The following is a 12,355-nucleotide window of genomic DNA, read 5'->3' on the forward strand; positions in this document are numbered from 1 at the left end:
ATGATGGTCATTATGAAGCGAGTATGAGCGGCGAGTTTCGTATAGAGTACCAGCTTCATAATGATAATTAAATGCAAGTTGTATACACTATTTTTTCTATGATCATTCACAACAAAAAATATATTCAAATTTATTAATTTTGTAACACAAATAAATTAAGTAGTTTGTCAGTTTGACGGTTTGTTTACATATTGAGAACTGTCAAAGCGTATGTATTTGACTCGCCATTGGTCACTGCGCGTGTACCACCTTTATCGCAAATGCCATATCGCGATTCTATTGGTTAAAAATCTGTATCTTAATGAAAATCTGTATCATAATGAAGTTCGTTATGTTACAGGTAGTGACATCATAATTGATATATTATAGTATGAGAATAAAAAAATATTTATTATAAGTTTATATATTTTAATACAGAATCATTAGCTCAAACAAAAATGCAATAAAAATCAAATACTTTATTAATGAGAAGTATGCAGTTGTTTCTGGTTAACTAAAAACGTTTGGAGGAAAACATGTTAATATTATCCTCAGGTTCGGTTCGACTTTAAAACGGTTCCTATATTTATTTTTGAGGAAAACCTCTGTTGAAAACCCTGCCTCACACTTATAAGTCGTAACAAAAGGAATTAGAAACTTGATCGTTTTTTTTTTTTTTGATAAAACTGGGTACTCCTGGCGGCAAGACAGCCAAAAATCAATCAGTCGTATTGTGTCAAATATGTCTTTGAGAGCCCTATCACACGATAGCTCAATTAATGACTCAAGATCTAAATCCAGAAGTTCTGTCTCGTAGTCCATTGTAAATGGATTTCTTATTCATGGTTTGTTGCTGCGGATGCGGGGAAAATATTCCTTCAGATTTGCCTCCAGTCCTAGCAGGTGTTCCTTGAAGGCCGCTGAAATCTCATCCGGCAATGTATTCACGTTATACTCTTTTTGTAGTTCTGTTAGCTTTGTAAAAGCTTTGTAATTTCCTGCTTCCGCGTGACGTGTCCACAAATTAAGTTTTTTTGTTGTAGCTTCAACCTTCTCTTGTACTTTAAATACAGTTACATTACTACCTTGTAATGTCATATTTAAGTTGTTCAAGAAGTCAAAAATGTCACAAAGATAGACTACCTTGATTAACCAATTGACATCATGAAAACTGTCTTTAAATTGAAATATTGCATCCCTAGCCGTTTTGGTGGATGTTATTCCAAGAACATTTAAATTTCTTCCTTCAATTCAATAAGTATTTTTAAAATATTCCCTTTTGATAGGCAACGCACTTCGCAGTGTAGAAGAAGTTCGTGTTCATTTTCCATATTTTGCACAAAGCACAAAATGTGACCCGGCATTTTGCTTTCGTGGCCCGGTACCGGGTTGCGACCCACCATTTGGGAAACGCTTGACTAAATTAAAAATATTTTTTTTTTTTTCAATACGCCTCTGCCGTGAAAAATACACTTATTACGTCTCTTAAAATCATTTTTTTTAATTATTTTACATGTATAATCAAATTATGAAATAAAAAAATTCCAGACGGGGAAGAATCCATTGGATGAACCAAAGCTGATAAATAACAACATAAATACTAAGTAACTTACCTGATAACTGTTATTGTGGACATATCTGGCTTGGAATCGAGATCTCAAAGGAGGGTCCAAAGGATTTCCCCTGTATCTGTAAAATACCGCAAAATTTACAAAAAGAAAAATATGATTGTCTACTATATTTAATAGAAATAAAGCGCAATTTTAATTGAAAATGCATTAGAAGTGACGTTTCGATTTTCACTTCAGAAAACGTTCTTTTTTTCGAATTCGGTGATGGAAATCGAAATGTAAAATATTACACATATTGCATTAAAATTATAATGTGAAATTATTCCTTATACAGGGTGTACAGAAACTCTTCTGACAAAAGAAGACTGAAGATTCCTCAAATTATTTTAAGACATTTTAACCCAATTCACCTAGTCTAGTCCTAGTGGATGTTTTTTAAATACCACCAGAACGCTTCTATTTAGAAAAACGAAAACTGGTGCGCCTATTTGTCTTCCAGAGATAAATCGATTCCATCAATTGCGAGTTTCTAGTATCGGTCATAGGCGTCCGTTTTCGGTAGGGCAACAGTTATTTTATCGCATAACTTTTTTGTGTTTAACTTTTAAGCATTTTTGACACTGGATTATTAAATTGTGAGGTATTCTAGTACTAAAAGTACTCTTGCTTTAAGTCAGTAAAATACACCGTTTTTTTGAAAAAAAAAAAAATTTCAAATTCAAAAACGAAAAATTTTCAAATCGATTTTTCTAGAAAACAGTGTATCTTACCGACTTAAAGCAAGAGTATGTACCTTTTAGTACAAAAATACCTCACAATTTAATAATCCAGTGTAAAAATATTGAACAACAAAACGGACGCCTATGACCGGTAACTAGAAATTCGCAATTGATGGAATTGATTTATCTCTGGAATATAAAAAGGCGTGCCAATTTTCGTTTTTTACAATAGAAGCATTCTGGAGGTACTTAAAAAAACTAATTACAAGATACCATCTTCAAAAGAGCTCTAGCTCCCTTAGGAAGCATTTTCGGACTAGGTGAATTGTGTTAAATTGTCTTAAAATTATCTGAGAAATCCCGGTATTCGTTTGTCAGGAGAGTTTCTGAACACCCTGTATAATTAAATTACAAAATACTTACTTGGGAACAGGTAGACCCAACGCAATAACTCTAAAATTGCTGTCGACTCGAACAAGCTTCCATTTTTCTAGTTCTTCCTCACCGTGTTCCTAAAAACGTATTGAATAATAAATTGTCTACAAAAATATTGACATAGTTATTCACCAACTTTCAATAGTTTATCGTATCTAGCTGCTGGAATCAGTAACCGTCCGTCCTCTAGGTGCATTTCTCTGTTTTCTAGTAGATTGTTTAAAACGGGTAACACATTTCTTTCAGCTTTTTCAATTCCATCGAGGATTAAAATCCTTCCTTCTTTGGCAGCTTTAACAGCACTCTGAAATAAAAAATATAAATTTTCAACATATTTATTTAAAAACAACAAGTCTAAATAACTGATGATCTAAAGACTTCTAAAAGAAGTCTTTAGAAGTTAGAAACAAAATTCTGGTGACATTCTGAATCCGACCTTTCTACAATTTACAATGCAAACAGACGATAAATGAATACCTAGATCTTTTTCATTGATGTCACATTCAAGATCCAACCTTCTATTCCGTAAAACAAAGTCGAGAAAACATAGCACCTAGCCAACCTTACTCTTAGCTCTAACTTTAGATCTATTGTGCAGAGCAATTTTTAACATTTTATTAAAATTAGCTCTAGCCTTTTCTATTCTAATTTTAATCTCTTGGAAGTAATTATTTGTGGAGTTGATCATTGTTCTAAGATATGTACAGTCGGAAAAATGAAAGAATACCCATGAACGATCATATCAAGCACATATTTTGGATTTGTTGCCTTTTTCTATAAATAACAAACTAGAGAAATAGATTATTAAGTGTTGGTCTACTAAGCAAAAACGTTATCCAAGACATACGCAGTTACATATTTATAATTGACTGAGTGAGACAGCGATACAACTATTCAACTTAGTTCTATTAATTTAGTAGAAAATTTAAACTCACACTTGACCATTTCTGTACTTCTAATATAATTATTAGAAAAACATTCAACATGAGTAGAGATAATGATTGTATAAACTACTATTTGAGTAATCGTGCTGGTCAACTATAATCTGACAGATTCGATTTCTTGAATATGAATCGATATTTACTTGAATAAACCCAGTTCTTTTAAGAGCTATTTTGATATTATATTGTATTTTTGGTTTGGTAAGTATTTATTTAATTAAAATACGTCAATAAAATTTGTAAGTAATCATCTGTCAATATGGTTAACTTCTGTCTATGAGTTCGCCAAACGTGTATAGATTAGTGTATTTTTACGAATGTACATTTAGTTGCAGATAATGTCTGGAAAATGATTTGGATACCTAATGATCTGAATTTATTAAGTTTACTTTCATTTTAAATCACTTAATGCAGCTGACATAAACGGCATTTTTTAAATTCCTGTCATTGTTTTTGTATTACATATTAATCTATATCAAATAATTAATTACGGTAGTAATAGTAACATTCATCACTAATAAATATATATTATCAGAAAAAGAATAGCATCACAAAAATTTTTTGACACATTCTTACGTAGCGAAAAATCGTACGGTGGGGTAGTAGTCACATCCATTTATTTTCAGTATTAACTTGGTTTAGACTTTGTTTTGACTAGAAATTTTTGATTTGAGTAGTATGCATATCATCGATGACGCATGGGTATTCTTTCATTTTTTCGACTATATGAATATTGGTCTACTTGTTTGACATTGGCTCCGTTTATGAGGAGATTCTCGTTATGTCTTTAAAATTTAGATATTCTCAAATTTTGTCTTCTTGATGTTCATTGTTAGACCATATTCTTGGCTATATATCGCTATTTTGTTCACCAGTCTCTGAAGATCTTCAATATTTTCGGCTAAGATGACAGTGTCATCTGCATGTCTAATGTTGGCATTAAAGAGAACTGGCGACAATACGCATCCCTGTCCCACCCCACGTCTAAGTTCAATTTCCTCTGAGAGCTGTTCGTTAATACATACTTTTGCTCGCTGCTTGTAGTATAAATTAGATGTGATCCTGAGGTCATTGTAGTCTACCTTATTTAATTTCAGGACAGGTTGACTTTCAAGAGATAGTAACAAATGTATATTGAAGGTTGTCTCACAGACAAGACTTTATCAGTTAAGGGTTAAATTATACATACCTGATCAAAATAGTTGGCTGTTCCTTGAACAATTTCTCTCCTCTGCTTTAAATCAGATTCTGTAGTGTCCCTACTGAGTGCTACATATTCATGTTCCCTGTTGGTCAATTCTAAAAACTGCATAGCTAAATGTCTTCTTCTGGGCCCTGGCGGCCCCAAAAGAAATATATCCTGATTTAAAAGTTCTTTCTGTAGCATCCATTTTAAATGGTGTAAACTGCTCTTTGGAATGTCATCATGATCTAAAACCAGAAATCATTATTTAGAGAAATATATGCTTAACAAATCAGGCAAAGATCAGGAATTCAAGACGTAATCGAAAAAGCTACGACACTTAAGTGGAACTGCTGAGGGCACTTAGCTAGAACACAAGATGGATGGTGGACACGAAGAATCATGGAATGGAGGCCCAGAAACTATAAACAAACCAAGGACGACCATCGACTACAGTCCGTCTAATTTACTTACCGTTGCACATCATTATCTATGTTAGAGATCTAAGTTGATATTGTTGCCAAATCACAAAAAATTCTTGAATTCATTTTAAATTAAATACATACCACATTTTTTGCGGAAGTGGATTATACAGCAAAACAAATTAATATTCAATGTAAATAAATAAAAACTTTAGAAATAGAAAACAAGAATTAAGTTATAATCTTACGTTAAAGTACATACTAGGTTTGTTCTAGCATCAGTTTCAAACGGTTTGAAACCATCAGCGAATAGTCGACCAGCGCGAGTAGAGGGGATAGCACTGGTGACTGTATTATGTTCTCTCACTGACCAACTATTTGCTGACGGTTTCTGACTAGTTTGACTGTTTGCTAGAACAAACCTAATAAAAACAGTAAATATAATGAAACAAATACTTATAGTAAAGAATATAAACAAATATGAAGTGTCATCACTGCAACTGTCAAATAAATATTACCAATGTATGCCAAAATATCACCTTCATTCGATTATGGTTACAGTGTATTCCGAACAAATGTGCTTCATAAAAACACTTTATAATCCATTTATACAAATTAAATGAAACATATATATTGTGTATTTCTTTAAGTTAACAATAATAGAAATCTTAAATATTATTTCTACGTGTATATAATAAAATATGTCTAGTGGCTGTAATGCCAGTGTACTCTGCAAAGTGATTCTAAAAAGAACACACCTACGGCCTAAATATTTCGTGTTGGTATCATGTGACGTCACAGGCTATGATGCGGATGACGTGCAACGGAAAGTAAATTAGATGGAGTATAGATGGACCGACGACATAAAAAGAGTAGCGGAAAACTGGCTACAAGCGGCCCAGTGTAGAAAACACTGGAAAGAACTGAGGGGGGCCTATGTCCAGCAGTGGACGCGATTGGCTGATTGATGATGATGATGATGATGATATGGGAAACATTATAAATGAAGCTTGCTACAGGAAATATATGAACACTGTGTAACAGTTTAAAATGAAGTTGGAAGGAAAGATTGTTGGAATGTACACTTCGAACTGTTTTAAAATAATAAATAATTTTCAGTATAATGAGTAAACTATCAATGACAGTTAAACGTAAACTTATTCAACTTACAATACTTTATTGGCACATATTCAGGACGCTCAGCTTCCGTAATTTCCTTCACAATATTTCCTAAACTGACACTCTCTTTTGAGCTATATTTTTTAAATGCACAAATGACATTAATGCTATTTCTATTGATAATAGACTTGGTAACATTATGTTTCAACAGACTAAGTAACATTATTAAAATCTTACTCCTAGACTAGATTTGAATATTGTTTTTCATGCAAAAGATTTGATTTCAATCCTAAAGGAACAAAGGTTATGTTTGCGTCATAACTGTCACTGTCAAAATCACATGGAGGAAATTTAAAAATTTGACTTTCTCCTCAGTGCATACAAAAAAAATACATACAAATACAGGATTTATGAATCAGACTTATTTTTTATTGCGAAAAGTTTTTAGAAAATACTATTATTTAAAGTAAGAATTTAAATAAGCAAACGACAAAATCAACATTGCATTTTTGGATACACCGTAGTTTTGGTTGCCTATGTAGTAGACATTCCACTTAATACGCGATAACAGTGCGCGAAAATATGATAATACATAATAAATATGTAATGTAATGGACTTGTTTTAGCATATAATTTGCAAAATAAAAAAGTATTTATTAACGTTTCGAAGCCCAAATCTTATCAAATTAAAATTGTGGCTTATTTCCCATAGAAAATACTTAATCATAAAAATGCCACAAGGAAATAGCTTCAGAACAACATAAAAAAGTATATAAAGTAATGTTATAATTAGTAATTCTTCTATGGTATTGTTCACCATCTATCCGCTAACTATCATGCTCTTGATCATTTTGCTCTTGTCATTTTGTCAGAGAGTTTATGGTCCGAGAGCTGGTAGACATTTTTGGGTAGGTATTTGAGACATTCTAAAATTTTTTCAGATACCTCTTCATATCAGCTCTAACACAGGCGTAGCCAGGTTTTAGTTTCGGAGGGGGTTCAAAAAAGTAAAACGACTAAAACTACATAAAATAACCTTTATATTCATAATAAAAATTTGAAATATGTTATGTCTTAACTTTTCGGGGAGGGTTTGAACCCCTAAAACCCCCCTGGCTACGCCCGTGAGCTCTAATTTGTTATTATATTTGTTTTAATAACGGAGGAGTTATATTCGCGGACAGCCTGACAGACAGACAGGCATGAAACCGGAATTATGTATTTGTTCTCGTTCTGCTGATGCGCGTCGATCGAATACTATGGTATAATTAGTAATATTTCGGCAGCTTTAAAACAGTACTTCCGGTTTAAGCTTGCAACTCTGGAATCGGAAGACCGAGGTCAAATTTCTCACCTTTAATATCACCCTTGGGTTATAAGCTTTTAGTCGACACCTCATTTGTCATTCTATCTGGTCTAATGACGGAGGCGTTATATTTAGAGACGGACAGACAGACATGGATAATTCAATGTTTTCACATTTGTTTCAAAATGGATGAAAATAATAATTAATTCAAAACTTTAAGACCCAACAGCATATGGTTATCCTCAGGTCATGTAATATTTCCCGAGCCAATGGAATCGATGCGATCGAGGCAGGGCCGGATTTAAGGGGGGCAGGCTGGGCAGCTACCCGAAGCCCCCCAAAGCTCCAAACGTAAGAGATGTTCATTTAAACAAATATTGACAGGAGGTACAAGAATACGACAATGTATGACAAGTATAAAAGGAATTAGCTTAAGAGTGATATAAAGGTACGTATCTATACGTTGGTGATCCGTGTAGCAGCTCCACATAGACATAGTAGATACGTTGGTGCTCGCCGCTTACCCTCTTCGATTCAACCGGTTTGCGGTTTATATTTAGGGGAGCCATGCCGTATCCATTTGAGCAGCTACACGGACCACCAACGTATGGATACGTACCTTTAGACATTGTTCATGGTTATAATTTTCCCCTTCCACCGGGCGAATATCGCTTCGTTTGAATTATAATCTATTAGTGTTCGTACACATTTTAGCCACGGTGGATTTTGTGACTGGAAACATGCAGATATAGTATTTTTACTACAAAAACGTTATTACGTAGGTCAAAATTTTTGACGTAAGGGAACTGTCAAAACATTAGAATGTGACTTTTCTTTTTGCCATGTTTATTATAAACATGGCAATAATGAAAAGTCACATTCTAATGTTTTGACAGTTCTCTCACGTCAAAAATTTTGACCTACGTAATAACGTTTTTGTAGTAAAAATACTATAGTAGGCTTATATACCACGAAATGTCTAAATCACACGATAGAATTGGGCGTATTGATACTGAAAAATGCAAAATAGGCCGAAGAAATAAAGAAGAGATAAGCAAAAACTCGACGTCACTACTTAGTAAAATATCTAAAAAATAAGTGTGCAAAATTTCAGAAAGATCGGTGCATTACTTTTTGAGTTATGATGTACACCGCCTCAAAAAAACATGTTTTTCAGAAAACGTGTTTAAAAAAATGTAGTTTTGTCAATATAATACTAAGAAAATTTTTGTATACATATATCCATATCTCCGTCAATTTTGCTCAGATTAACTTGAAATTTTAATGGTATACTCTTGAAAATATTTACAATCAAATAAGCCAATAAAAAAAATCGAAAAAATAATCAAAAATACTATACTCCCCCCCCTTAATTCATCCCATAAATGCTCAATAGGATTGAGATCTGGGCTGCATGCGGGCCATTCTAATCTTATCAATCCAACCTCTATTTTATGAGTCAATCAGTGTTTTTAATTACAAAACATGGTACAGCTCTTACAAGAACAGAGATATTCGGATAATTCAGAAAACAAAATTTTAGTTATGCGTCCGTGATAATATGATAGGACTATGAAACAAAATCAGCTATTCCATTTTTCCACAGAATTTTTTAAAGTAATGAGAAAATACAACGCTTCCATTCACCCCTGTATAATGCCATGCAGGCAAATTTTTTTTGTTACCAGAATCATATGAAACGATATCAATACATGTACATACAAACTGGTGCAAGAATCTTGAAAATCGGAGCACAAATAATAAAGTTATAAATTGTCAAACTTAATAAAAAAATTTGGGTGGCGGAATTTTGTGCCGGTGAGTGTATGTAGCAGTTCATACTTCAGATTTCTCATCACATGAGCAAAGTACTGTAGTTTTCTTCATTTTTTGATATTCAGTACTTTTCTTTCTTTGTTTAGCAGCTGCATTACCGCTTGATTGGTTACTCTGTTCATCCACGATATCCTTAATATTCTGCGGTAAGCCCACATTTCAAAAGCATCAATCCTATTGCACATTGTTTCCGTCAGGTGCCCAAGCTTCCATTCCATAGAACAAAATTCTGAACACATAGCAGCATAATAATCGTATTCTTAGCATAATTTTTAGCTCTCTGTTGGTTAGTAGTACCTTTTGCATTTTCCTATAAATGATATTCTTGTTTGCTCTAATCTGTGTTTGATTTCCTGTGATTGGTCCCATTTTTCATTCACCCAGCAGCCTAAATATTGTTCGTTCACTCTAACTTTTCCCATGCGTCACGATTCATTTTCAAACAAATTAAGTCAAAACATAAAGTGAAACGAACGTCGATGATACATTTTGTATACTGTATACTATATACTACACACATTGGTGTACGTTTCACTTTATGTTTTGATTTAATTTGTTTGAAAATGAATCGTCACACATGGGAAAATATAAAATGGAACTACTATACTTGTATGCTTGTACTCTCTGCAGAATCTGTGTACTGTTTTCGGAATCAGAATGCATCAAATACCTACCCAAAATGGCTACTAGCTCTCGTACTATTAATTTGATTTCTTCTGGTAAATAAATTTAAACCGGGCAACGGCGCAACCCTAGAACTAGAAATCCCTAGAAAATGTTTTGTTTTGACGTTTTTTAAACGTGGTGTACGGTGTACGTGACTTTTGGCACAAGATATTGAATATTGAAATATCAAATCAAATTGAATTGAAATAATTCGTTTAAGGTGTAGTGGGGTAGTGTAGTACATTTTATTATCAGTCAAATTCAAATAAATAAACAACAAACCCAGTTGCGATATAAATAAATATTAGCAAACATTCGCGGCAAGTCGCATTCCGCTGGTGGATAGGTATTAAGGTATTTGGTATTTTAGTTTGTTGTGAAACTCTGTGGGAGGTTAACGTTAAATAAAAACGACTGAACCGGTAAAACGTAAAAATTAAAAATGTTGCGAGCCATTAGAAATACGATTAACGTTGTACAAAAATGTAATTACAGTGCATATGCTCTACCTAAACCTCAACCAAACCCAAATGTCCTGTATTCTGGGGTAAGTATTCTATTTTTGTTACATTAGGTAATTCTTTGGGGTTTGGATACCCTTTTATAAAATTATTTCTATATTTTTTTTTCTAAAAATTTGTTGTGTTTTAATGTACCTAACTAGTTTTTTTATTTTTGAATAAACATGTTCATAATTTAGTCTTTTCACCTGTTATATTTTGTTTATTTATAATTTCTTTTTGGTTCTAATGGATTACTCTGTTTTCTTCATTTTTAATTACTTATTCATTCATTCATTATACAATTCAGCCTTACAATCCCTAGAGATTATAAAGCCATGTCATTCAAATCCTATTCTTGGATGAGCTTGCTCTTGCTATGTGTCTTTGCTGCTGTTTTGACTCTTTTTCCATTACTTTCTGTCCTTGCACTGAAATTTCCAGTCTTTAACCTCTTCTTCTACAATCCAGCCACCTTCTTCTAGGCCTTTCTCTACAGCTGGGCCATAGTAGAGTCCAGTTAGTTATCCTCGGCCTTTCTGAGTGTGGGTGTCTATGTATAATGTCCTATCCATTCATATCTAAGAGATTTTATGTATCAGACTATATTTTCTCCCTTTAATTCTTTAATTTCAGCATTTGTTTTCATTCTTATTTCTCTCTCTCTCTCTCTTGTTACATTGTGGTCCAGTATCATTCTCATTACTTTTCTTTCAAATTTCAGAAGGTTATCTTCCTCTTTCTTGTTAATCATTGTTGTTTTCATCCCATATGTAACAACAGGTCTTATTAACACATTTCCAGGCATATCTTCATATACAGGCAATCATGTCCCTTTGTAAGTGTTGTGTCTACATAATATGCAGCTGTGTCCATGAATGTGTTAAGGTCTAATAGGTTCATCTTTGTTATCTTACTTAGAGTCTTGCTTTTCTCAGCAGATTTCTATTCATTAAATATTGTTTGCCTTTCAGAATTCTTTCCACTGTTCTCTCCTTTCCGGTTCTTAATAATAATCATCTTTATTAATATGGTATAATAAATGTGGTACACACAAGCAGGACCAGTGATAAAGGGACTGCAATGGATACACTTCAGGCGGGCTTGTTTTTTGCAAAATGAGCATTTTTTTCTGCTGGTGTTATACAAAATACAAACAACAATTATTGTAATAGTAACCCAGGGATGGAAGCCCTCGTAAAAGATGGATAGAGGACATAGAGGGGATCTTAAAACCATGAACATCAGGCAGTGGCGAAGGAAAGTATCTCACAGGGCAGAATGGAAGAATGTTGTTAGCAGGCCAGGACTACAAAGTATTGTAGCGCCATTAGAAGAAATTATACAGAATACTAATTTATAAAAATCCCAGGGAGCTTATACCAGTTTTACAGGCAGGCACCTTATACTCTAACACCGGGACTGAGCACAAGTCACAAGAGTATGTACACACCACTGACATATAAGTACACACAATATAAAAAAGTCTTCAATGTCTTTGCTGACAATTAAAATTTGCTGAGAATTTAAAAAATCTAACTGCACTATTTGCTGAATATATATTTTGCATATTAAAGAATGTGTAATGGTGAATGAAAGCTGTAATTTGTTCTACTTTGTTTTTAGAATGAAAATATTGGATTAATCACCGTTTTTTGTCTTTATGCATAAAAAAGTC

The 12,355-nt window shown here is 33.2% G+C and overlaps 2 protein-coding genes across 5 annotated transcripts in view; one reads left to right on the forward strand and one right to left on the reverse strand.

Annotated features, from left to right (window-relative positions):
- Positions 1-12,355, reverse strand: part of LOC126888226 (von Willebrand factor A domain-containing protein 8) — a 138,753-nt gene that overhangs the window by 93,873 nt on the left and 32,525 nt on the right. For 2 of the 4 annotated variants that reach the window (XM_050656289.1, XM_050656288.1), the window contains exons 2-5: positions 4,835-5,076; positions 2,841-3,008; positions 2,693-2,781; positions 1,593-1,668 (exon numbers count right to left, since the gene is read on the reverse strand). In XM_050656289.1, coding sequence (XP_050512246.1) covers positions 1,593-1,668; positions 2,693-2,781; positions 2,841-3,008; positions 4,835-5,032 — 531 coding nt within the window. In that variant the 5' untranslated portion in view covers positions 5,033-5,076. Of the gene's footprint in view, positions 1-1,592; positions 1,669-2,692; positions 2,782-2,840; positions 3,009-4,834; positions 5,077-6,420; positions 6,691-12,355 lie in introns of those variants that run through there. The other 2 variants (XM_050656286.1, XR_007699461.1) reach the window with 2 other exon arrangements.
- Positions 10,296-12,355, forward strand: part of LOC126888229 (aldehyde dehydrogenase, mitochondrial) — a 64,046-nt gene continuing 61,986 nt past the window's right edge. Inside the window, exon 1 of the mRNA XM_050656294.1 lies at positions 10,296-10,724. Within this exon, the coding sequence (XP_050512251.1) occupies positions 10,620-10,724 (105 nt within the window). The 5' untranslated portion in view covers positions 10,296-10,619. The remainder of the gene's footprint in view (positions 10,725-12,355) is intronic.

This window comes from Diabrotica virgifera, chromosome 7, assembly GCF_917563875.1.
Source record: "Diabrotica virgifera virgifera chromosome 7, PGI_DIABVI_V3a".
Taxonomy (NCBI): domain Eukaryota; kingdom Metazoa; phylum Arthropoda; class Insecta; order Coleoptera; family Chrysomelidae; genus Diabrotica; species Diabrotica virgifera.